The 27,720-nt window shown below is 39.1% G+C and overlaps 1 protein-coding gene across 1 annotated transcript in view; it reads left to right on the top strand.

Annotated features, from left to right (window-relative positions):
- Nucleotides 1–27,720, top strand: part of DOCK1 (dedicator of cytokinesis 1) — a gene marked incomplete in the record, with an annotated part of 4,741,214 nt that overhangs the window by 2,819,101 nt on the left and 1,894,393 nt on the right. Inside the window, 1 exon segment of the mRNA XM_044056178.1 lies at nucleotides 15,038–15,139. Coding sequence (XP_043912113.1) covers nucleotides 15,038–15,139 — 102 coding nt within the window.

The following is a 27,720-nucleotide window of genomic DNA, read 5'->3' as shown; positions in this document are numbered from 1 at the left end:
TTTGGAAGTTGGGAGGATAGTAGAGCCAAAGGTTGTAACAGGTGAAGGAGTGGAGGAATGAGTAGGAGAAGATGGCGAGATATTGGGGCTTTTGATATAGATATGGGTAGAAATGTTAGTGTATGGCACAGGATTGGGGTGAATGTCATCAAAGCATAGTAAGTTACCAAGGAAAATTATCTTGGTGATTGCCAAGGAGAAATAGGTGGAGCCTTTGGGTGTCATTTTATTAGTAGGCAGTGGAAGGATTCTTTTGTGGAAATTTGTTGGGCAAATAGAGAATATTGAGGGAGCTATTGAGTAGTTAATGGAGATTTATTCATCTCTCTGGAGATAAGGGAGGGTAGGTGATAGCACCGTTGTAGGTAAAGGACCATGGTATGAGGTAGAAAGTGCTGGAATACATAAGCAGGAGAAGAAAAGGAAGTTTGAGAGCATGTTAGATAAGGGTTGGAAGGTAGTCTAGAGAGGGAGGGGGTAAAAGAGAAATAAGATGTTGGGAGGCAAGAAAAGTGGAAAAGGAAAGGGGAAGCTAAGGTGCAAGATGGGGAAAGCTGACTGGAATTAAAGGGGAGGAGAGAAAGTGTTTGAGTGTAGAGATAGGCAAGCTAGAGGGTGCTGTAGATTTAGCAAGGTGGACTGGGAGTAGGTGGAGGGTGGAGCTTGTTAGTGAGTTAGGGGATGGGGTTAATTAGGGTAAACTAAAAAGGTAATAGTGGTTGTAAGTGGGAATGGGGGTAGGGAAGGGGAGCAGAGTGAGCCTGAGCGAAGTGGGCTAGTACCAGTCCTCAGTGTGCACGCAGTTATCTAAATAAAACTATCAGCCACTTTAATGTCAAATATGGAAAGGCAGAATATTAATAGCCATATTACGTAAGCAAAGAGTGCTTAACTGTTACTACTGACAGGTTTCTTTAGTAAAAGTTATCAAGTCTCAAAGTAGGGAGTCCAATACTAAAAAAGTGAAAAATTGGTTTAGGGGGAGGTAGACTGAAAGGAGGGGGGCTATAGTTTTCGAAACTAGTAATAGGGTTTAGAATTAAAATAATAAGTAATTTTAAAAGTGACAGATGATTATGTTAGGGGACTGTAAGCTGCTGGCGACTCTGGTAGAGTGCAACACAGGAAATGAATATTTTTTTTTTTTTTACAGGTAAGTGTTCCAAGTCCACTAGTAGTAAACGTACTTTAACTAGTTTAATTATAGATGGTTTACTTGTTAAGACCAGGTAAAGAACATTTTTTCCTCAATTTGAATCTTTGATTATTTGATGCAGGGAATTCTTTATGAAATCAATGAATTTTTGGGGGATTGGGCTATGACTTTTTACAGTCTCAGCATTCAATAATTTTCCATTTATTTGTCTGGTGTGTGGTGGAGGTGTATGGGGCTTCACTGACTGTATTTTTTGTGAGTGTGATTCATTTGTCTTTATTAAATGTCTGCATCTCTTACAGGTAGTTTGTGATGGGATAAATCATACATTGTTCAAGAGTGTCATGCAGTTGTTACAGTGCTTGAGCACACCAAGTTCTATGACACACTGGCGACTGGTGGAAGACAAGTTGGCTTACCTTCCATTAAGTCCAAGAACATAGAAAGTTAAGGATATAAGACTTGTTTGCATGGTATTTGTTGTTTGGGTGTCTTTTTTTATTAAATGCTTCTTCATTCAATTAGTGTTTAACAAAGGAACAATGTTATCATTGTCTGCAGTTTTCTTGAAATTTAACAAACACGTGGATTAAAAATTTAAATAAACACAACCTAGGAATTTAATTTTCAGGGTACTGAATTCCTTTAGGGGTGTTATGCCACGACACCCCATGGATTGATTACCTAGTATATTTATATAACTCTTGTTCATACTTTATTGCATAAATGTACATCACTTTTTGCATCTCAATATCAAGCCCCATTCCAGATTGCAAAAAAAGGATGACTCTAATGGAACTTAGTAGTCGAAAGTTGTCATATATCAAAGCAGTCATATAGCAGTCTGTATTTTCTGGAAGAGTTGTATGGATGCACGAAATCACAAAAGACAAAATTCTCATGTGGGATTACAAAAAGTGAATAAGCCACGCACATTAAATGTTTAGTGTTAATAAACATAAAGTAAAACTTTCAGAATAAAGTTTTCTCAAAGTTATGGCATTTTGTTTGAAGTGTTGTCGATGCTGAGGCAAACTCACATAAACATCAGTAATTACTCCTGATTCCTGATGCAAGTGACTCACGTTATTTCATATTCTGCAAGTCTTTTCACAGGGACATACTAAGACTATTTGCATGCTTAAACATGAATAGCCTGTTCCCAGTAATGAGGTGACTCAGCAGTAAGATACACAGAGTAAGAATGTTAAAAGATTTTGACTGCACAAGGAAAGCTGCCTTTCCATACCACATATTTTTTTCCTCCAATTTCCCCATTACCATTTAGCTTTGCCCTCATGGATAGTGTATTCCATGGAGAGGTGCCCTTCAGGATATTTGTACCTGAGCATGAATTTTGGGTACTCCAGTAGAGGCGAGCCAACATCTGTGAACGTGAAACTTCCCCTGCATATTCATAGTTATGCACAAGGGACTGGTGTGCAGCAAGTGTTCTCAATGTAATCCGTTAGCCTTGCCCTCATTGTTGTCTGCACCTTCTATGTGAGTTCCATTACCTACCAGGACTTTGAACATCAGATTGTGCAGACCCATACTTTTCTTACTTCTCAGGAAGAGGTGTGCAGGCTGAACTTCTCCATTCCTCCTCAGTAAGTACATGAGCCAGTTTCTGAGCACAGGTCATCTGGAACATAGTCTGGGCTTTACCTTTCTATACAAGTGGTGCTGCTAAGGTCCATGTGGCCTGGACATTATTATTTTAATGTCAAATTACTGTTGTCTCAGGTCACTTGTAAACTTTTGCTGTAAGCTGCAAGCATGTAGGAATTCATCACATCTTTAATTTAAAAATCATTATTGATCAAATGAAATTCACAGGCCAATCCTTCAAATAGCTGATATGTATACTGCATCCTTGATTACTTTCAAACTGTTTTTGTCCATGTGCTTGTTTTTAATTTGTGGTATGCTTATTGTCATTTATTTACTGGGCATCTTATTCTAGTTACATTTTTATTCCTTTTTCTGATGCTATTGAGCTTCTGTTTTTTCCCTCCAAAAACAAATGAAGGTGACTAGATGGGAGGTGGAATTTAAGACTTACAAATATCTTTTTTAAGAAAGGATGTCACTTCACCTTGATTGATTTTGCCATGTTATGCTGTCATTACATCTGAATGGCAGTTTGTTGAAGGATGTTTTTGATCATTGAGGGGGGTGATAGGCTATGTGTTTCAGTCCAGATTTGTATAACAAAGATAGCATATAACTTTGAAATCAGCACAGACTGATGAGACAGTAGAGAGGAGAAGTTAGAGAATGGAGAGAAACTGTATTTTAATGAGCTCTGTTTATGTTTGGCTACTAACTAAGCTTTTGCTGGAGAGGCAGATATGTCCGCTCTAGCAGTAGGCAGTAACCTCAGACCTGATTTTAATATTATAGGGCTCAAGGACCGAGCATATTCTGCACTTGGTTGGGAAGGGTTGTGGGATTTTTTTGCCTCCTTAAAATAGTATTTTGAAAATTTACTGATTTATTTGGTAATGTGCTTTTGTGGTGACAAAAACAACATAGTACCCCACTGTCTAATAGGAATACATTAGCTTCTGGAAACATCGTATTGGTGACTCTATTGTTAGATACACTGACTTCAATTTCATTAGGCTGAGCAATGACATGTTTACAGTTAGCTGTCTCTCAGGATGCAGGATTGGTGGGCACATCAAGGGCCATTTGTACCCTCTCTTCCAACAAGTGTGACTATGACATGGTCGTAGTCCAAGCTGCTGTGAATGATCTGTCATTATAGGTCATGAAGGACAATGCAGAAGGATGTACTTGAAACTTGCTAAATGTTTCAGTCAAGGATAAGAGACTGCTTTTGAATGGTACCTTCCCATCACCTAGAATGATGCCTAGATTTAAGGAAAAGATAATTGCATTCAACAGTTGGCTAAGTAGTTGGTGTCATTCCAGGGCTGCTCACTATGTATCTCTCTTGGGCAAAATGATAGACAGTCCCCCTTACTTTACAAAGAATGGTCTTCACCTCTCATTGCAGAGCTTCCACAAACTGGTAAAAGCTTTTGCTTCTCCAATCATGCCTTTTTCTAAGTAGCATTCATCTAGTAAACATACCAACCCAAGTATTAAAAAAATAAGTATATATCAAATCTTAAGTTGGTCAACATCAGGGTGGCCTCTCTTAATAATGAACTGCCTGACTTGAAGGCAATTCTGCATTTGGAACAAGTCCATATTTGTTCAGTCACAGAGTCATGGTTCAGATATAATGAGTGCACCCCATCTGTGACAGGGTTCTGTGCCTATCACTTCAAGTCCACTGGTATTGATGGAGGTGCCTGTGTTTGTCAGGGATTTTATCCCTTTCAAGTTATCCTGTTCTGTAGTGTTGAGATTGTCTGCCCATCAAAGAGCAGAAGCTGGTCTTCCTGAAATAAGACACATCAGTGGTTCACTACTTCTTTAATTTTTTGAAAGATAACTGGGTAGAGATTTTTTTAAGATACATCAGATTCATGCTAATTGTTTTGCCAGGACCTTGGCTTAGATTTTTTTTTTGTGTTGGCATTTAAAGTGGAATGAGCCTAAAGTTTAGGGGAGTCTGTGGTGATGCAAATTTGTGGAGCAAGATGAAGGTCTCTGGGAGAATGCCCACTTGTATATCCTCCCCCATATACTTTAGCCAGTTACTCCTGTATGTATACCATACCCACTTCTGATGCAACCAGCAGTTGGAAACCTAGATCACTGTTGTAGTATCCTAGGCTGTATGGGTCTTACCTTTGTAGCCAGCCAGCTTAACAAAACTTTGGGTGCCTTCCATGTACAGCACTTCTTGGGAGCTCATGCAGAGCTTCCATAAAAGGACAATTGGACCACAAAAATCTTGAGTATTTTTTTTTTTTTTGCTCAGAAATAAGCGAGTCCTGAAGAATTATACTAGTAAACAACAAAGAAGTAACTATATACAAAAATAAGAGTGCTGAAATCCATATTCTGGCATTAGCAAAGAAATATATATAAAAAGGGCCGGGCTGGAAGGGAGGGATGGACTCTGCATTAGTGATTTATCAGAACATTTGCTGTTGTGGTAAGTTTACTTACACAACTGTGATATGTTCAATATATGGATCAATGTTGCTGTAGTCTAAGCTATATGTGTGATTTCTGTAGCTTAGGGAAAAAAGGGAGAAAGGAGACCCTCGAGAATAGTTCTACCAAAGCCTGCTCTGGAGCTGGAAAAGGAATCCTAGTTTTTAGTGCTTTAAAGAAGCATGTACAGAGAATAAACTTGCTGCCTTTAGAATACTTTGTCAAAAACTTTCCAGAAAACCACTGCAGGACCCAAGATGGCTTCAACACATCTTACTAAAATTATTATTTTGGTCTTTTGTCTTGTATTGTTTAAAAATATTGACTCCCTAACTGTTTTAATTTATTAGAATCACTGGTTTCTCTTGTCTTAGTTTTCCTTGAATCATTGTGCAAAGTGACATATCAGTACTTGGATTATTTTAATTCTGACGCATTTCAAGCTACTAAGCTATTCACCATTTACATGCACACCATGTTATATCATTATCAAAGTTATCATGTAGTACAGTATGCTGTGACATGGAAGCATGTCGCACATCTTTGTAGTAATGAGTGATTTAATGTGATACTGTTAGTTTAAGAAGTAAACAAGCAATTTTAAAATAATGTCTTAATGCAGTACCATCAGTATTGTAGCCTCAGTTTGTCCAGCACTTCCAGCTTGGCTTGCAAAACAAACAAAAAAGTGAAGAAGAGTTGTTGCATAATGTGTCTTTTATGGCAGTGATAACTGTCAATATATATATGAAATAGGTTTAGGAGTATTTAAAAGGTCTGTTAATGCACAGGACTAGTATGCGGTGCAAGCCGTATGTCAGAGCTATATACAGTTTGTAAGATTGCTTAACAGCCTGGAGTATTTGTCATAATATGACTGCATTCTAGTATGGATATGTTTGCAGTAGATATGCAGCTGAAGATCCAAAGCATTTTTCCATAATTCAAAGACATGTGGATCACAGAATATGCAACAGAGTAGTGGTAGGAATTTAAGGGAATTCAAGTACAGATGTAGCAATCCAACATAAACAGCCTGACACCTGATGCACCTGAAATGATGCACTGCTCAGCATAACATAGTTAAGAAAATCATCATCACTGAATGTAATGACTATGCAGAGAACCTGTATTTTAATACAGATGTGCAAAGGCAGACCACATTGTGGAGTGCAGTGCATATTTCCATACTAGGCCATCCCTGAACACAAAGATAACTGAAACAAAAACATTGGGAGGTAATCCCTCACTAGATCCTTTCCTCATAATAATAATAATAATAAAGTGAAGCCAGAGAAGTAGAAATATTTACGTAGTCCCCTGGTCATACTTGCAATAGTGGTTGATGGGGCAAAGAATGGCAGTATCATTAACCATGTTACATAAGTAGCAGTAGGCATTTACTGCTATACATAGACACAATGCTTTACGTGCTGTTAACTACTGTGTGCTTATGTGCGTCGTTGGACAGAACATTGTATAGTTGTATAGTATGACGTATACTGCAGGCATTCCCAGGAGATGCCCCATGCCTGTGTGCCCTGTGTCTTTTCCACTCAACCATGTCCCATTCTGTGTTGAATAACAGGGATGTACATCAGTCATGGTTGTAGTGGCTACATACCATTATGACCATTTCTTGAAGGTTTAGTTCTGAAATTACTACTGTTTATATACATGCTCAGGTGTCCTTTACAATGCATATCATAGACGTGTATGCTGCTTTCCTTGTCTAGTAGCTACTTGTGTTACAAGACTTGGGATAATACATTGCACTGTTTGCATGTGCTTCTTTTATTCCACTTAGCATAATGGAACAAGACATGTCTCACAGCTCAGGTCCTTGCATCATACCTCTCAACTGTACAAATATTCACAGAATGTCCAGATTTTTGCCTCAAAATTTTGGTCTATCCCTCATAAAATTTGTGGTGTTTTGGCAAATCACTTGGTTGAACTGAGGAATAAAATAACTAAATAATGCCACACGTTTGAGTTTTAGTCTTCATGTCCTTTAGACAATACATTTCAACACTACTACTTTCTAAGTTTATAAGAGCAAAATTTAAAATCTGTCCCTATTTTTGGGCCTTTGTCCCCCATTATGTAAGGCTTTGTCTAGATTTTGTGGGCTAAGAGGTTGAGAGGTATGCCTTGCATGCCACCCTTCACATGCATCTCCTGCACTTAGTTCCCGTAGGGCAGTGCCAGTTTGGCAACTCACTTACTGTGGACATATCATGAGACCAATGCTGATATTCCCATCTGTGCCACTTTCTCTTAAAAAATCTATTCAGTACTGTTTAGCGTCACTGTAGGGGTTGCGTTAATAAGACTGCCATAGGATTAAGCAGGGTATGAGGTTGCCATATGATGTCATCCTTTACTTTTCTAAGGTGCTACATGTGCACTGTTATCAAATTTCACTTTTCATAAGTCCAGTTTACTGACCACCTCTGTGTGGTATAGCAGCTGCTTGGGGAACTTTGTGTAGGGTGTAGGATTAGGGAGACTAGGTGCCCGAGTGAGATGTCATTCCCCATTGTTTAGAAGTGTATTGTTGGAAAAAGTCTTTCAGTACCTGGATCATGTCTGCACTATGAAGTTTTGATGTGTGTGTGTGTGTGTGTGTGTGTGTGTGTGTGTATGTGTGTCAGATATAAATGTGGCAGTATTATTTTTTTGTGTATAACACTACAGTTAGAACTGCAGATAAGCAGTATGACATGTCCACACACACACACACACACACACACACACAGTTAAACTGTGCACAAAGTTCTAGCTAAGTACACTTAATTTAGGTACTCGTTTCTTACTGGTTATTGATGATTTGGATTGTGTACATCAACATATTATATTAGGCATAGGAGCCAAAAGCAGTATTGCCTTTGTGCCACTTTTGGTGTGTCCATAGTGGTGTAACATTCCAATTGTACCATGTTTGAATTCTGTGGCATCCTTGTCATACTTCCAGACTTGGTCTTTAGAGATTACATTGTCTGCATTCCCTCCATTTAGTAAACGCAGAAAGGCTTATTATTCAGTTTGTGCTGGGTTGATACAAATTTTGACTTAATTTGATGACAGACATGTCCTCAGAAAATTATTTAGTGAACATTCTCCAAAGCACATGGAAGTATTATGATTAAGATGCACTGGCTTCATTTTTTATACGTTTTTTTTTTTTAGAAAATACACAAACCCTCCCCCTTTTTCGTTTTGATTTAAGTATGTAACCCATTGAACAGTAGTTTACGGTACTTGAAAGGTTTGTTCCCTTGAAATGCATATACCACCTTCCAGAAGAAATTAGTTGTTCTCATCTAGGGACCTCTCTCTTCAATATGCATGCATACAGATCAGTCATTTCAGTACCTCTCTCATACGTAGTTTGCGGTTTCATCTTAGTATTCTGAACATATCCTGACTGATGATTGGAGCAATCAGACATGTCTCACTGTAAAATGGATGCTAACGCATTTTTTCAGTTTGTGACTAAAAATATGGTACAAGGTTTAAGTGACTGTGTGAGAGACTGAGACAGTACTTGAATAACTTACGAAGAAAGGTAATTAAATTTGCTTAAAATGGTACAGCATTTCAGACTTTCCTCTATATTTGATTTTCAGAGCAGCATTTTCACTTTTATGTTAAGCTTGGGTAGTAGTTAAATGTGTGCATGTCATATATGGATATACATACACACATATATTTATAAAAATTGTGTATATGCAAGTATATATAGGTATAGTATATGCGGGTATAGGTATTCATATGCTTGCAAGTTAAAGATGATCTTTATTAGTCATGAATAGCAAAGGGTAGTAACCTTAAGACAAATATCTGATAACTGCTATCTTGTTCTGTTTTTTAACATCATAACTACATTTGCCTTATGTGCGCATTATGTCATCTGAGTGGGTTCAAAGGTTCTTGTCATAATCAGCAAAGTTAGCATGATCTATATATTTTTCAGAGGAAAGTATTTTATTGTATGTATTTGTTTACAGCAGTAGTGCACTTATCAGTATTGACCAATTTTATGCTCATCCCTGGTGAAATGCAATACATTTCATAAATAAAAAAATACAGAAACGTAATCAATTTTATAGTAGTTGAGACTAATTAAATAGAAAAAAATGTGTATACATGTTATAGTGAACAATCACAGTGCAATGCACAATTAAGCAGAGTATAATATACAATATAAACATTAGTTTGTAAAGTGGGTCAATATTCAGGAAATCTTGAGAGAGGAGAAGAGACTCGGAAAGAAGTTAGGTTAGGTGATACGTCATGTGCTGAAGCAGGACCATTTGGCTTGGATGAAGAAGTACTTTTGAGATGCATTCTGAATTTGGAATGTGTTGATTTCCTGTATGATGGGGAGAGCTTGCCACAGAGGAGGTGCCTGAAAGGAGAAAGCATGTGCAGTGCTGTGGTGTTTGGTACTAGGGGAAATGAGAATTGGTGTGGCTTTGTGAGTAGTGTTTGAGATTATATGAGGTAGATTTTCCATGAAGTCTGGCTGCAAGGGGAGTAAATGTGTTGAGATGGAGTAGTTTGTAATGTTCGGATCCTAAAAGTAGGTCGATAATTCTCTTATGGGTAGCCATTTGGCTTTTTATAGCATGATACAGTGATTCTCAAAGAGAGGTGAGTTTGTAATGAGTCAAAACATGCTGTTAGAGATGGTCTAGAGTATGGCAATGTTGTTCTTGGATGCAGAAGCAAAAATTGGTAACCAATACACAAGTTGGGAAAGGAGAAGCCCTTTGACAATGGCTGCTCTGGCTGGTTGGGATAGAAAAACGGAGATCTTTTTGGCCCCAAACATGAGGGAGGTAAGTTTAGCTCTTGCATTCTGTATGTGGAAATGGAACTTTAGTGACTGATCAAACCAGAGACCTAGATATTTGAAAGTGGTGGTTGTCTCTCTGGAATGGTTGTGTAAGTCAGAAAAATGTTTAAATGCTTTGGTGCTTGATGGATTTTCTATGGAGTTGCAAAAAGCATAGTTTTGTACTTTGTGGGCTTGAGAAGTAGTTTTTTTTATGGCCCATTGATGGAGCTCAGGTAAGTCTTACTGGATCTGACAGTGTACGTTGGTGTGAGAGTGACTTGATCAGTAAATGACCATGTCATCAGATTGGAGAATAAGTGGGGGGGGGGTGATGACATGAACATATAATGTATATGGAGAAGAGGGGAAGGGTCAAGAATGGATCTTTGTGGTATACCTTTGGTAATTGTTGTAGATTATGATTGGGAGGGTCCTGTTTAAACATTGAAGTGTATGTCATTGAGGAAGTTATTAAACCAGGGAGCAGTGGCTGGACTGATACCAATTTCGATTAGTTTTGGAGAAAATCAAATGCCTTTATCAGATCTATAAATGGGGCACTTGTACGGAGGCCATTGTCGGAGTTTATCAGGATGTCATTAGCTGGGGATGAAAGTGCTGTCCTAATACTTAATTCAAGCCATAATCCATGTTGTTTGGAGGAGAGCAGGCAGCACTGCTTGGTGTATCTATCTGTATATTTATATCTGTTTTATATATATATATATATATATATATATATATATATATGTGTGTGTGTGTGTATGTATATATATATATATATATATATATATATATATATATATATGTGTGTGTGTGTGTGTGTGTGTGTGTGTGTGTATATACACACCACAGAGATTGGTGTAGACTATCTTGTCAAGAAGCTTGCTCAGAATTGGCAGGATGGATAGAAATATCTTTTGGGTTGGTTTGCTTTGGAACGGGTTTAATTAGAGGTTTTCCAAATCTGCGGCATGATATTTTATGTGAGACATAGGTTATATATGTGGATGATAGAGAGACAGTGCAGTGATACATGAACAAGGGGTCTATGTTGTCAGCCCTAGGAGAGGTGTCAGTCAAAATATTTTAAGAAGAATAGAGACTACTTTGGGGAATATACATTTGAAGTGGAAGAGGGGGGTGAATAGTGGTGGAGTGGGCAATGCATGATCTGTGGAGAGAAGTGGAGATTATTAATGAGTATTACTCAGTTCTGTAAGGAAATCTTCTGGTTTTGTTGTACCACACTCAATGGTGTTTGTAGACAGGGTATCATGAGCTGGTTTCCTTCCTGTAAGTAAGTCAACTGCTTTCCAGAAGTGTTTGTTTGGGGGAGGAAATGTAAGAAGGTAATTTGTTTCTTTGTTTGGAGATTTCTTTTGTGCCTTCTGATGGACATCTTGGTTCGATTACGCAAGACTAAACGAGGTGTATTTGTAAGTTCCGGGGGTCATTTCAGTTTTTTGCCATGCTTCTTCCCTTAGAGTTAAGATGTTTGAGCTTGTTGGTTAACCATTCAGTTTTGGTGGGTTTCTAAAGTCTCTGGATAACTGTAAGTATTTGTCTTGCAAAGAAAGTTGGTTAGGGTTACAGCTACTGCATATTAGGGTCATGTAAGAAGAGTATATGGTTCCAGTTGTGGACTCTGAGAAAGGTGCTGAGTTTGTCTGTATTTGTGCTACTCTGGTTTCTGAAGGCTTTTAATATTGGGGGTAGTTTTGTAGAATGGTTGACAGTTTTAAAGCTTATTGGGCAGTGGTCGCTTAGGGATGATGGCAGAATGTTTATGGTGGCAATGGAGTTTGGTATTTTTGTAATAATGAGGTTGAGTGTAGAGTGTTTGGAGGACCCAAAGTTAGGTCTTTTTGGTCCTTTTATGAGTTGAAGGAGAACCAAGTCTGCAAGGAAATTACCCGTGTCAGATGGAGGAGGGCTGAGATAATTAAGGCTGAAGTCAACTAGAATGATTGTTATTTTTGGGACAATTATTAAGGATGTTAGGGATGAGTGATCTGAATTTATTAGGGGAAGCAGGGTGGTAGACAGGTAGTGATTAGTAGTGTTTCGACTTTGTGAGCTGGAAATTTTAGGAGAATCCAGTTAGGACTGAGGGGGAGTTTCCTTGGGAAATGACTTTTGGGTTTAAGTTGTTTCTGTATATAATTAGAGAGCCTCCACCTGATTGTTTATCTCATCTGGCATCACTGACATACTTGTAGTATGTTAGAAAGTGTTAGAAGTTGGGGGAATATTGTTTGACTCTGGATTCTGTGACTGCTAGAATGTGTGGGTTGTGCTGGGAAGTAAAAGTACTTGTGTGGTTTAGTGTGTTTCTGATGTTGTGTGCATTGAAGGGAGGGTTCAGACCGGAGTAGGAAGAGAATAGTTCTGATGTTGAGGAAAGGGAGCTGCTGGGCCTGTGATAGGTTCAGTGTTACTTTTAAGCAGGTGTATAAAGATTATGGAGCATTGTCTGAAGGAGGCCTTTGGTGAATATTGGAAGAGAAAAACATGTTTCTGAGTCTTAGTAACCTTATAGAACAGTGATCCTGACACTGGTGAGTAGTTTTGGTACTGGGGGTTGTAATGGTGTTTAGTGAGGAAGTTATGGAAGTAGGGGTCGTACATAGTGATATAATGATTGGCTTTTTGACTGTATTATGAAGACATTTGTCATTGGTTGTAGGGGGTGAGGAAGGCGAAGAAGAATGAGTTAGAACAGAGGACAATGTGGAATAGGAACATTTTACTGATTGGATATGTGTTGTGTTTGTACAGGGAGTTGTAAGTGGGAGTTAAGACTTCCACTAATATTGTAGTACTGATTATGAAGGCAGTGAGATAAGAGAGTTATGTGGTTTTGTGGTGGTGTCTTTTTAAGTACTGTGATGGTGGGCAGAGATCAGAGCAAATACATTAGTTGTCCTGGGGAGCTGGGAGGGAAGCAAAGTAGGACAGAACTACCACTGTCTTTGGGGCTAGTCAGTCAAGGCCTGTGTCTAGAGCATGCTGTTCCACCACTTCAGTGGCGTAGGCTTACCTTAAAGGAAATGTTCCTATTCAGATGGAAGTTTTTTGAAAGGAGTAGTCAAGCAAAGAGCAGCCATGTAGATGCCTCCTGCCTTAATGTATTTATGAGAAGATGAAAACACTGAAGTGTAAGGCACTAAGCATAATTGCCAGGGTAAGGGGAAAATGCAGCTTAAGTGTTTTTATTTTTCCATGCTTTGCTTTTGCTAAGATGCTTGTGGAAAGAGTTTAGGTAGAATTCACTGCACAGCTGATGTTTGTTTACAGTGGTGGTAAATGAAATCAGCAAAAATGAAAAGATTCAAAAGAGCAAGAAAAATATAAATAAAAATCATTAGATATCACATGAACTGGCCTTCAATTAATTGTTTTCTTGTTCTGTCTCTTTTTACTTAACAAAAATGTTTTAATCACATGAATGCTGTGGTATTTTGGTAACATTCTGGGGAAGTTTCTATAGAGCCGTTTAATACAAAGTTAATGAAGCTTAATTCTTTATACTGTTACTAATACATCACATCTAATAACCTACAGTATAGTCCCCTGAAATAGAAATTTGCAGGCAACTTTTATTTTACAGTTTTGAATTAATATGTTCTGCACGACTTGTGCATCTTTTTCCCTGAACAAGGCAATTAAGCATGTTGTAATTACATTGCATTTCCACTTTGTCTCTTCTGAGGATCCCTGTGTACAGTATTTTAAGATTTACACTGGTGCAGCATCAGTGGCACAACAGATAGCTCATTTGTCTTTAGTGCTGGACCGCTAGAAGGTTAGATTATTGCATTGCTGACAGTGCTGTGAAGCATTATGGGGATGCTTCACTCAGAGTATGCCATCCTTTGGATGAGATGTTAAACCAGGGTTTCATGTACGTGAGTCGGTGATAGCTCAGCTGGCTGCAAAAGATATCACAGCACTTATCAAAAAAAGAGTAGGGAAGTTCTATGATGCCCTGGCCAAATTTCCCTAGTAGTACAAGTACCACCAGAGGTCACTACCCTAATGGGGAGTAACCCTTTCAACAAAGGATAATTAAAAAAAAATGTTTTTTTGAAATGTAAAAGTATATTTTAGATATGTGGTGTTCTGCTTTGTATGGGACAGTATGTTTACTATACATTTCTTTGCTTCAGGTACTACGTGAGATGCTACTGCACACTGATAGTGTATAAACCCTTGCCATCTTCAGATCTTTTCCTGCTAGTATGTAGACAGAATCCAGGCATCAGGAAAACAGAAGAGCCAAAACAGATTTAAAACTTGTTTATACAACAAATGGACATCTAGCTTTACGAAGTCAGTGTTAAAGGTTAGCTGATCCATGAAATAGCTGTCAAAGTACAGGCATAGCAAGGCATCCTAGAAGAGGAGGCATACAGCTTGCAAGGAAAATATACAATGTTTGATTGGCTAGCATGGAAGTAGGACAAAGGCAATATATGTTTGAAAACAGATAGTGTAGTCAGGGAAGTAAAAATAAAGTTGTTGATGGCTGTGGTAGATGAACAATTTTAATATAGGCTAAGTCCATTCCAGAAGATTAGACTCTGTAGCTTGTCATGGCAGCTCTCAGGAAACCAGTGACTTGAGTAAGTTCTGCCATGTGAACGTTTTGCTTGACTGAATACAAATGCTCCATTATTTTCTTGAATAACTGTGTATTCTGTTTTGATTCAGCCTGAGAAGCAGCTGCTTTCTTAATTTTATTGTTCTGTTTCTAATGATTTATAGAGCCGTACATTTGTGTGTCTGCTTACAGTATTGTATCCATCTTTTCGTTATCAGTCACTTCCTGTATAAATGTTGCCAAAATGGATAGAATAACATGATTAAAAAAATTAAGCTTGGAAAAAATGAAGAAGATGAGAGGATTCCTTACCTAACTGTGTTTCAAAATGTTTTATTTTTCTCTACAGGGAAATTTTGTTGCTACTATGACAGCCATTTTACGACAAATGGAAGATTATCATTATGGTCATTTAATCAAGACGTTTTGGAAGATGAGATCAGATGTGGTGGTAAGTATATGACACTCTTAAATATTAAAAGGAGGAGAGGAATGCATTTTTTTTTCTGTTCCATTTCAAATTTGCCATTTCTCACAGTGTGCTGGGAGTCAGGAAAATGTTTTAAAGAAAATATCTGCAGATAGTTACACTTGTATGTTTTAGTGTTGTATAAATATTGCAGAAAATACTGAGCCTTCTGCTTTTACATTGCATATACAACATTTCTGAGTTTGTCTGGTACTTAACTTTGCAAACATATAAGGTAGTCTTGGGGTGGCAGCAGACTGTAGGAGCAATATATACTGTTGTATAATTTAGAGTAATGGTTATTCCAAGACTATTAAATCTTATGATCATTTATGGCTGGCCAATATCCTCCTTTGAGTTGTTCCTCCTTTCTCCAGTAGGACCATACTCACCAGTCCTGGAGTAAATTTATGGATACTCTTTTATTAATCCACGTTTAATTTAAAGCAACATACTGAATCACACTGCTTAAGATAGAGGAGAAGTTTATCCCAGAACATTGGGAGGTGTTGGGTTATAAACCCATCCCCATGTTGTGTTTTATGTACCTGTTGATGAACATTTAGGAGTCTGATTCTATTACTGATGGAGCAAATTGAACTTGCAGAGATACAGGACAAGCAGGTCTCTAATGGTTTGGTATGTGATTCAGACATCACCCCTAAAAAGTCTGTAAGGCACTTAATAAAGGGATAGAACTCTCTGCCTCTCCTGGTAGCTCAGGCTCTTTAGGACTGTGTTCTCTGTTTGGGAACCTTTAGGGTTTCTAATTGTATGACCTGTTTAGTGAGATACTTCCCATTAAACTCATTTGGTCCTATCATTGCTACGTATAAGGGAGTGGTTACCAGTTTAGACCATGATGCTCTCAACTGTCATGATTTTCACCTCCCATTTTTGATCTGTTCCTCATGAAATTTGTGGTTTTATAGGTTTATAGGTAGGTACTAGACTGGTCCTAGGGCCTATATAAGCCTAGCCAAAAAGGTACCGTGGCTTTCGTCCCCCAAGAAAATTATTTTCCTGTGCCCCTTTCAAGCAGAGCCATAGAAGTGATCCCCAGGGTGAATTTCCTATTTCTTATCCAATCATCGATTTTTCTTGAAGAGTGCTAATGTGGAGCTCTGTTTGACATAGATAGGTAGTCTGTTCCAGAGTATGGGAAGTCTCTGGGACAGGAATTTATCCCTCCAGCATGTTCTGTTTGTTGTGGTGACAAGGTTTAGGTCCCTAGAGCATGTAGCTTGGAGGGATTGTGATTTTTTTTTAAGTGGGCATGTCCAACAGCTCTGGGTTTGACATAGCTTTGTATGTTAGGCAGAGATCGCCTCTGAGTAGGCGATATGCAATATAGTAAAGCTGGAGTTTTTTGAGACTGACTGCGTAGGGCATCTGTTTGAGGCCAGTAATCCTCTTTGTAAGGTATTTCTGCGGCCTTTCCAGTTATTATAGATGTCTTGTGAGGTACATACCAAAAGGGGCGTTGTACTCTATAATGGGTATAATGAGAGATGAGTAGAGGGGAACAATGACCTATTTTTTTCTGGATGAGAAACCTTTTGTGATGAGGTGTGCCACATAGAAGGATTTCCTTACCACTGTGGCGATGTGATTATCAAAGGAGAGACTACTGTCCACCTGTGTCCCAAGGTCTCTTATCACACTTTCAGTGTTAAGTAGACTACTGCCTATGTGGTAGTTCATGGGTACAGAGTTGTTACCAAAGGGGATGACTGCACTTTTTGGCATTGAGCTTGAGGCCATGGCTTTGACACCAGGCATCTGTCTCAGAGAGGCCCTTTTGTAGGATGTCTTATTGCTACGAGTTTCGATTATGGCTCCTAGTTTGCAGTCATCTGCAAACTTAGTTAGCCAAAGACCTTATCTGTTAGCCTGTACTTCAGAGAAGTAGATACCAAACAGGAGAGGACCCAGGACTGAACCCTGTGGTACACCACTTGTCACTGGTCTGAAGTCGGATTTGGAGTCTACTACTTGCACAGTGTGGGTTCTGTCAATAAGCCAGTTGGCAACCCATCTTGTGACATAGGGATTTATACCTAGTTTAGTGAGTTTATCTATAATTCCAGAGTGGGGGTATAGTGTCGAAAGCCTTGGCGAGATCTAGCTAGGCTGTGTGAACCACCTTACCCTCATCTATGGCTTTGGTGACTGCTTCAAAGAAGTCTATCAGGTTTAGGAGACATGATCTGCCTTTTAAAAACCCAAACTGTGTGGGGTCCAGAGTTTGGAGATTACCAATGTCTTTGTTTGAGTTCCATGATGATACGTTCCATGGCCTTGCAGACCAGGCTCATCTGGCTAATAGGTTCATAGGTTGGTACTGGGCTATCTGCCTGAAGGTATATATTAGCCCAGCCACGTTGTGCGGTATTCACCGCCCCTTTAGTAGTTCCCTAGACACTTGTATTAGCAGCTAGTACCCTTGACCACTATCTAGTAGTGCTGTTGGTGTGATCCCCGGTGTGAACTTTCTGTTACCCATCCACTCATCAAGGTTCCTCTTGAAGAGTGATAGTGAGGGGCTCTGTCTTATGTATATCGGGACCCTGTTCCATAGTAAGGGAAGTCTCTGCGAAGGGAATCTATCCCTCCAGCTGTTCTATTCATTGTTGTGTTGAAGTTTATATCCCTAGAGCATGTAGCTTGAGTAGATTTGGTTTTGCTAACATGGAGCATGTTCACGTGCTGCATAGGGCAACTGTTTGAGGCCAGTAATCCTCTTGGTTAGGTACCTCTGTGGTCTCTCCAGCTGCTGGAGATGTCTAGCCAGGTACATTCCAATTGGTGCATTGTACTCAATAATGAATAATGGGTCTGATGAGGGAAGAGTAGAGGGGCACCATTACATCCTTAGATCTTGATGCGAACCCTTTCGTGGTCAGATGGGTCACATAGAAGGATTTTCTAACCACTTTGGCAACATGGTTATCAAAGGAAAGCTGACTATCTACTTGGGTCCCTAGATCCCTTATTTCTTCAGATTTCAGGGGATTACCTCCTATGTTGTAGTTTGCGGGTACTCTGTTTTTTCCAAAGAGGATTACTACGCATTTTTTTGCATTTATCTCGAGACCATGGCTTTGACACCATACATCAGTCTCATTTAGGCCCTTCTGGAGGATCTCCATGTCAGCCGGAGACTCTATTATAGCACCCAGTTTGCAGTCATCCACAAACTTAGTCAGACACAGCCCTTCCATGCTTACCTGTACTTCTGAGAAGTATATGCCAAACAGGAGGGGCTCCAGGACAGAGCCTAATTAATGGGGCGGTAGTTCCCGGGGTCTGCCATGGCTCCCCCTTTGTGTAGTGGGATAACCGTCACAATGTGCCATTCAGTGGGCACAAAGCCTGAGGTGAGGTTATGATTGAACATGGTACTTAGGTGAGGCACCAGTTCATTCTGTAGTTCATGTAGAATGCAGTCTGGGATGTTGTCAGCTCCCATGGATGCTGTGTTCTTGGCTTTGTAGAGTGAGGTTTTTACCTGTGCAGCCGTGATTACAGGAACTTTGCATTCTTTCAGTATTGAGATGGACCCTTTAGGGGTGATAGGGGGTAATGTTAGCAATGAACCTTTCTACGAGGATGTTGGCAATATCAGTTGGTTCTGTATATTTAGTGCCATTATGCTGTAACTCAGAGCAGATCTGCGTGTTGCCATTGAGATTCTTGACATAGCTATAGAATACTTTGTGGTTGTCTTTAGAATCAATGGCGATTTTGTTTTCATAACTAGCTTTGGAGGATTTTATGAGGGATCTCAGCTTCTTACTGAGGCTGACCAGTGAGTTCCTCCAATCATGGGCTTTTACTCTTTTTTGCAACATCTGTTGTAGAGTTTGTTTATGGCAGAAGACCACCAGATTGGCTTCCTTTTTTTGGAGGATAACATCTTGGTTCTGTTAGGCATAGCACGATCCATGCACTCATGTAAGTGCTTATAAAGTGTATTGGTGTAGGATTCAGCAGTCGTACCTCTATTGTCCATCTGCATGGGTGTCATGAAGTTTGCCACTTCTATCTTAAGAAGCATGAAGTTGGCATTGGAGAAATTTTTTACGGTTGTTTCCCTAATGGGGGGTGGGGGCGAGATGTAAATGTCTTGAGTGATTAGCTTGTGGTAATTGACCTCTGGTGTGGAACACCGGTCACCCATGTTGGTAATGACCAGGTCTAAGATATTGCTGCCCCTGTTGGGGGTGTGGATAAGTTGAGCCAAGGCATTGGAATTTATGAATTCCAGAAAACGTTGAGCAAAAGAGTTGGTACATGAGTAGTTTTCCCAATTAATGGTGGGGTAGTTGGAATCACCCGTTATTAGAGTATTGGCTTGTACCCAAATATTTTCCAGTGCATCAAGAAAAGAGGAGTGGGAATCCTGGGGCATGGTGGAGGTTCTGTAGCAAGCTACAATTTGGATTGCGGTCTTACCCAGAGTTAGTTGCACTTGGATGATCTCGGATGCATTATGCTGTGCAACTAGCTTGAAGGTGTGGACATCCTTCATGAATATGGACATGCCTCTCTCTGCCTTTAGTGTTTTGGTCGAGGTTAGGTAGCCGAAAGGTGTGGTATGAATTATAGCCCGGTAATGCAGGGGTGCTCTCTTGAGCTTTGAACCAGGTCTGTTTCACTGCACAGATGTCGATGTTCTCCATTTTAAGGTGTGCCTCGAGTGAGTGCATTTTGAGGTTTAGACTTGTAGCATTACCCTCAGATTTTGCTTGCTTGTACCTGTTATATTGGTGAATTTGTCATTTGAACCTTGCCTAAAAAAGGCACTATAGGGGTGGCAAGAGCCTTTGTCAGTATCCAGAATCCCAAGGGTGTCATCCCAGGCAGACAGATACTGGATTCCCTTAAAATGACACCAGAAGCTTAGCCAATTGCTGAAGTCAGTCATTTTGTCCTTGTACTGTGGTATCATTCTGGGTGATAGCAGGATGCTGCTCAGGGCTAGGGTCATACCTGCCTGGCCAAAAAGATTGGAGAGCTCCTCCATGTCTCTTTTCATGTAGTCCAGGGAGGTACATCTCAGATCATTCAAACCAACATGGACAATGACAGAGTCATATTTGTACTTGTTGTGGAGTGACCTAAGTGCGTGCATTATCTGGTGAATCCTGGCACCCTACAGGGAGCTGACAGTAACTTTCTCCTTGTTTAGCCTAGTGAGTGGAACATCAGTGTGCCTGACTATAGTGCCACCTATGACTAGAGTGTTGGGTACATTATGCCTTATGGGCTGTAGTTGAGTGGCACACGGAGTTTGTGGGCTATGTGTTATTTGGGTTGTGTTGGGGAGTGGAGGTTGATTGCATTTCTCCTTTGGAGGTCTCGGTTGTTTGGGCAGATTTTTATTGAGAGCCTCCGTGAATGTAGACGTGTGTTTTGTACTTCTTATGTTTGTGTTTTGGTGGTGTAGGTTTTGAGGGACTATGTGATGAGTTTGGTGAGATGCACGTGTTTGTCAGCTCAGCTTTGCTAGGACCATTCTCCAGGTGTTCCTGGACTCTTCTCCTTCAACCTGCAAGTTTTAGTTAACTATTGTAATCTACACATACAGCCATACTCCCTGGACCAGACTGTCATTAAGTTTTCCAGGGGTGAAAATATACTCTGTCTGGTCCTCACTAATATGAGACCATTGCACACTCTTTAGTGTAATGTTCTGTCTGGTAAAGTCGGACTCAGAACCCCAGCTAACCCTGGAATATTCAGGAAGGTTTTCTGGCAAATTACTGCAGATTGAAGTCACTAACATGTATTTAAGCTTACAGGAAACTATCACCATCCAACCCAATGCCATATTAATTTGTGGCTTTAATTACTCTACTGTTAACTGGGAATCCTACATGGTACCAAACGTGCAGGCACAGAGATTCCTGGATTTTATAAATACAAACTCCTTGGACCAGATTGTCATTACGTTGTCCAGGGGCGAAAACATACTCTATTTGTTCCTCACTAATATGAGACTATTGCACACCCTTTAGTGTAATGTTCTGTCTACTAAAGTCAGACTCAGAACCCAGCTAACCCTGGGATATTCAGGAAAGTACAGTTATGCAAGTTTAATGTAACCATAGCAGTAGATGTTTGAGTTATCACTGTTGCAGTAGCCTTAGCTATGTGGATTATATTCTCCTAAGGATATAATGGTCTGCCAGCTTCCAAAGCTTCAGGGCACCTTCCATGAGTTCATCTGTCAAGTCATTGAAGTTGAGCTGACTGAAAGACAAGTTTGGGTGCAGAGCACTTCAGAGCTTTCCTGCCAACAGACAAAGGGAGGCTGAGCCCTGAAATGACTATGCTAGGAACAACAAAACAGTACGTCTACACCCTGGTATAAAAAGCACACCAAAAATAAGTGAGAGATATGGAGGGAGAGACTACTGCAGCAGTGATCATTTGAACAACTACTGATATGGTATGTTCAACTTATAGAACTGTACTATGTTCACCATATATATATATATATATATATATATATATATATATATATATATATATATATATATATATATATAAAATCACTGCTGCAGTAGCCTTGGCTGTATGTGTAGATTACAATAGCTAACTAAAACTTAACGGTTGAAGGAGCAGAGTCCACCTGGAGAATGGTCCTAGCAAAGCTTGATCTCAGCCTAGAGAAAGAAATAAGCTTATAGTCCTATGTAAAAGTATGCACATAGGGCCAAGTAGTAGCTTCTAGAATATTTATAGAATCTAAATGTTTCCAAAAAGCCATAGATGAAGCCAAGGCCTTGGTAGAGAGATCCTTGACCCTGCTTGGAATTGCTTTGTTATGATGAGTATAACAAAAGGTAATAGCCTTAGACAACCATTTGGAATTAGTCTGTTATGACATAGGTGCTGCTCCTTCCCACCATCAGAAGAAATAAACAATTGATCTGAGAGAGAGTTCTGTCATAATAGTACCAGAGTTGTCTGTAGACATCCAAGGTATGGAGTATCCTTTCTCCCTCATTTAGTTTCAGTAAAGAAAATGGGGAGATGAATAGTTTGGCTTAAAGTAACCTCGGATACCACTTTAGACATAAAAGAAATATTAGCTCTCAAAGAAACCCTGTTTCTATGGAAATGTGGTAGGGTTGACTCTCCATAAGAACTTACAACTCGGATACCCTTTTTTCAGAGGTCAGAGCAGTTGGTAAAACTTTCTCCCATGTTAAGAACCTCAAGTTAGCCAGATTAGCTGGTTCAAGTGGAGCAAGTGTTAGCTTCTGTAACACAAAATTAAGATCTTAAGGAGGTGCCATTGGTTTACCTGGCAGCCTCTTATGCAAAATCCCTTCCAAGAACATTTTGACATTAAACTGCCTTGAAAGAGGAGGATCTATGGATAGAAATTCTAAAATGGCCGATAAATTAACCTTGACAGAAGAATTAGATAGGCCATGTGATAGTAGCACATACATATATTGTAAAATCAGAGAATAGCTAGCCCTGAGTGGGTGCTGATTATGTTATTGGCAGTAACCAGAAAACCTTTTCCATGTGCTATTATATTTTTTCTAGTAGCAGGTTCTTTGCCTCCATTAGTACATGCTGCACATCCTCAGCAACAGGTGTTTAAAAGGAATTAAGACCTTATCATCCAGACAGTGATTTAAAAATGATTGATGTCTGGGTGTGAGTAGATCCAGTCTGTGAGGAAGCTTGTGGTAATTGCCCTTGGCCATTTCCAAAAGAGGGGAGAACCACAGTTGCCTAGGTCAGAAGGGAATTTCCATATTGATCTTGGGGGATTCCTTCTGAATCTTCATAAGTACCCTGGGTATTAGCAGAAAGGGTGAAAATCATACAGGAGCATTCCTGTCCAAAGAAAAGGAATCTGTCTTCCAGGCCTGCTTGCATAGAGTCCTGGAACATAATCTTGCCAGCTGTTTGTTCAAAGAGGTGGCAAAAACATATTCTTGAGGAACTCACCCACCCACAGATGGATCAAATGTTGGAATATTCCCTGATTTAGCTTCAGTTCTTGAGGGTCAGCCCCATTCCTACTCATCTTGTATGCTGCACAGTTTTGCTCTCACAGAATGTAGGATTTCTGTAGAGTGAGACAGTGATGTGAAGCTATATCGCAAACTATCATGGCTAGTCTGCAAAGGGGGGGGGTATGACTTGATTTCCCCCTTGCTTGTTGATACAACACACAATTACGGTATTGTCTGAAACCATTTGAATTGGTCCCAGGGGCCAAAATGGTTGGGAGAGTTGAGTGTCTTGATCAGGGCAAGCATCTCTTACATATAAAATGTTTGCATCTGTCCTTGGTGTCCCTCACTGTTGCACTGTTATTCTTCCTGGAACAGCTCCCCAAGCAAAGTTCAAAGTGTCTGTGGTGACTGACTGGTTTGGAGCAGAGAGGGAGAAGGGAAGACCTGGATTTAAAAAAATCTGTTGTCTCCACCAAAAGATTTATTTTCTGACAAACCTAACACTAAGATTTGAAAAGGTAAAAAGTATTGATACTGGGACCAAAGAGATTTCAGATATAGTATCTAGCTCATGTGGAGTCTTCCCAGGAGTATCATGATCATCGATGCCATGAGACCCTAAATCCTGAGGTACTCCCTCACAGTGACCAAAGTCTCAGTGGAAAACCTTTGAAACAGATCTAAATAAGGAGCTGTTTTTTATGTGGAAGAAACACTCTTTGAACTGAGATATCTAGCTGACAGAAAGGAGCAGTCCTCTGTGAGGGAGTCAAGAAAGACTTTTGACTGCTCTAGGAAGCCCTGGATGTGCAAGAAATCTCTCACCAATGAAAGAGATTCCTAACACTTTGAAAAAGACTCTACAAAGATAAGCAAGTTGTCTAAATATGGAAAAATTATGTGGATACCCTGTAGCCTGCAAAGAGCTATAACTGGTGCTAGACACTTTGCGAACACACTTGGTGCAATAGATAATCCAAGCCTTAAGAAACATCTGAAGTCTAGATAAAAAGATATGTGATGATAAGCATCTTACAAATCTAGTGTTACCAGGACACTTGAAAGAGAAAAAAGAGGTAATGGGTTGTGAAATTACATCATTTTGAATTGGAGCACTGTCAGAAATAGAATTGGGAAAAACAGATTAAGAACCGGTCACCAAGCTTTTCCTTTCTTTGGCATTAGGAACAAGAGAGTCTGATCTGGAGGACAAAGAAGGACCTTCCCTGTTAGGGAGGAATATCCTCCCACTGAAATCTGTAATTTTGATTAATGATATTTAGAACCTATTTGTTTGAAGCAATCTGTTTCCATAGGGAAAGTGGAGATTAAGACTTTTGGGAAGAAAAAGGGGACCAGGATGGGAGTTGGTCACAAGGTCACTTGCATAGTCATTCAGATGTATTGGACTGTCCTTAGTTTTGGGAGGTTAGAGACTTCTTTTTGGAACTTCCTTGCCATTCCTTCTTCAAGTCTATTTACCTGAAGTCTGTTGAGATTGTAAATGGAAGAGTAGAAAGAATATCCCTTGGACAATTTGGAAAGGGTGATCTAAGATTCCTTGGATCAGGAACACATTATGATGACATCTGCAGCAGAGCAGCCAAATGCTAAATCTCTGTCTGGGGTAGAATGTAAAATTTCATGTTAATATCATCTGGAAGGTTCTGAGAATGCAGCCACGCAAACTTCCTTAACTCAACACCTGTGTGGTGTGGAATGTCACACCTCTGGCAGCCTACACACATCTTCCGTTCCTGAGCATTTTTTGAAAAAGAAACTTAAGCATAAGACAAACAAATGCAAGTATTTTGTGAACAATAAAAGTTATTAAAACTGTATACATATCAGTTTTATCAGTAAGAAGTATTCTTTACAGTGGAAATAGTGAATTCACAGTATTTTCCATATATATACTATAGTCAAGCAATACTGCCCAACAGGGTGTGTTACTTTGTAAATTATACCTACCCAGGGGTGTTCTGAGACCCAGTGCCACAGGCATCCTGTCTCCCTGGAGAGCATTATTGTGCTTAGAGAATGGGTGGTCTGTAAAATAGTTGTTACTTTTTTGTGACTATATTATTTTTTATAAATATTTTTGATGTAAAAATTGTTTCTCCACTTAGTTTCAAACGTGCTGTAGCATATGTAAATAGTATTGGAAAAAGCATTTTATATCAAAAATACAACCTTTTCAAAAAAATATCCAGATATTTGCTTCATTTTTTGGTCCCTTACTTCTAAAATTTGTGTTTCATTGCCAATTGTGAGGCAGTTCTAGCAACTTTCTAATTTTAAATAAGAGCAATGTTTAAAATTAGTTCTGGATTTTGTGCCTTTGTCCCCAAATTTATTTTAGGTTTTATCCAGATTTCTTGAAGAGGTCAAGAGCTATGCAACCCTCTTAACTACTGCTGCCATTGCTCGATCAATCTGACTGTCTCACACACACACACACACACACACACACACACACACACACACACACACACACACACACACACACACACACACACACACACACACACACAGTTCTACTTTCATACACACAAACGCACATACTCACACAGGCAGACAGAAACGTATATATATGTACACACTTTTCTTTGTCATTTTATGTTTCTTTTAATTCTGTACTAGCTAAACAGCAAAAGTGCTGCTTAGTGAGTGTAAAATAATGACTTGATTGATCTCACTTTCATGTATACATACACTGACACACACAAACACACACACTTTTCTATTGTTTTTTTAATTTTCTATACTCACTAAACAGTGAAAGTGCTTCTTAGCGAGCATAAAATAATGGTGCCTGTTAGCTTTCTTTCAGTCTGAGCTCCTTGGCAGCTTAATATGCTGCCATTAAGTGGCAGACTCGTTTTTCAGTGACATTTCCTGTACATTAACACCCTGCCGGAGAACATTTGTTCTCCAGTCAGAGTGCCAATGTACAGGTTTCCTGTTCTGTAATATATTGTAATGCACACAAACCCCAAATTACATTTTTCTAAACTCTCACAAGCAAATTTTAATATCTTGAAAACTATACAATCTAGACATATATTGTTAGAACATATTCATTAACCAGACATAAGCTTTCACATGACAGCAATAAATTCCTCTGTAAGTGAATGTTTATTGAGATAATTACAGAAATTTGAAAACATATGTTTAATTTTTTAATTAGCAATACAGATAATACTGTGTACCTCTCAATATATGCATTTTAAACTGCCGATATCAAAAGCAGTTTCTTCAACAAGACCTAAGGTTTCACTTAATGTCATGCAACAATTTGTAAGTCACTTGATTTTTGAAGTATTAAGTACATATAGAAATATTGCTTATTTTCATAATTACTAAAAAACTAGTAATATTTCTAGTATACTGTGAATTAAAACAACATTTTCAGAGAATTGTCCTTTCTTCTACATTGGTGTTTGCTATCATACGCCTGAATAGTATGTGGGTATCTCAGTTATGAAATATGAACACAAACATTAAAATGTGAATAATAAGTGCCAAAGTTTAATTTTTCCACTACATGAGACCAAAGACTAGCAATTTTAGTGCCATTTGGTGAATAATGCCTTGCTCTTTCTAATACTTCCTATTATTAGCTGGTAAGTCACTTTGTGTTCTGTGACAGTGAGGTACTGCATTGTGGCATCTGGTTAATCAAGTGTCAGTGCATTTTGCCAGACTCTATATACTTGGGTAGTTGTTTCTTTTAAAAGCTTTGTAATTTTTTTTTGAAACCACAGCTCAAAATAAATTTAGTGTTTTCCCAGGTGATGTCATGTCAAACAGGGCTCCTTAGACTTTAATGGATGTTTGTCTGCACAAGCGCAGTAATCATTCATTAAAGTCTATGGATGTTGTCACTAAGGTTAAGGATTGCGATGTGTGAAAACAAATTTTAAAGGTTTTCATAAATTCAGAAGTGTATGTGTCAGCAGAATATATGTCATAACCTTTCAGCCAAAATCTAAGATGTCCTTCCATAGGTCAATGTTGCAGTGCTCCAGACTGTTGGGTTATCTCACCAAATACCCAAACCCCAATGAATCACTGAAAGCAACCAAATGGAGAACGAGCCGAAGTAGAAGTTTATTCAAACTAAAAATCCAGAAATACGTGCTGTGATTTTTGGTTTGAATAAACTTCTACTTTGGCTCGTTCTCCATTTGGTTGCTTTCAGTGATTCATTTGGGTTTTAGTTTTTTATTCACTGACATCCTTTTGGTTATTTATTTATCTCACCAAATAACGTGGAAGTCTGGCCAGGGTACCATAGCTAAAACCTTCCACAGGGCCGTGTATGTGATGTATGACATAAGCCTGTGGGCATAGCGTATATAAGTAGATGTATGAGTGTGAGTGCTCCAGACTATCTTGCCGCCAGTCCAAATGCAGGTCTTGCATCTGCCTCTGTCCGTCTGTCAGTCAGTCTTATTAAGGCTAATTTGCTAATCCTAATGTTGTTATAAGAAACCAACTAAATAACAAAATGACTAATTAACAAAAAGGTCTACCACTAGACCTCTATCATAATAAATATTTATAACT

Source organism: Protopterus annectens, chromosome 14.part0 (assembly GCF_019279795.1).
Source record: "Protopterus annectens isolate FY-2018-M chromosome 14.part0, PAN1.0, whole genome shotgun sequence".
Classification (NCBI taxonomy): Eukaryota; Metazoa; Chordata; order Ceratodontiformes; family Protopteridae; genus Protopterus; species Protopterus annectens.
Note: the sequence above shows the minus strand (reverse complement) of the source record. Positions and strands in the feature narration are given on the sequence as shown.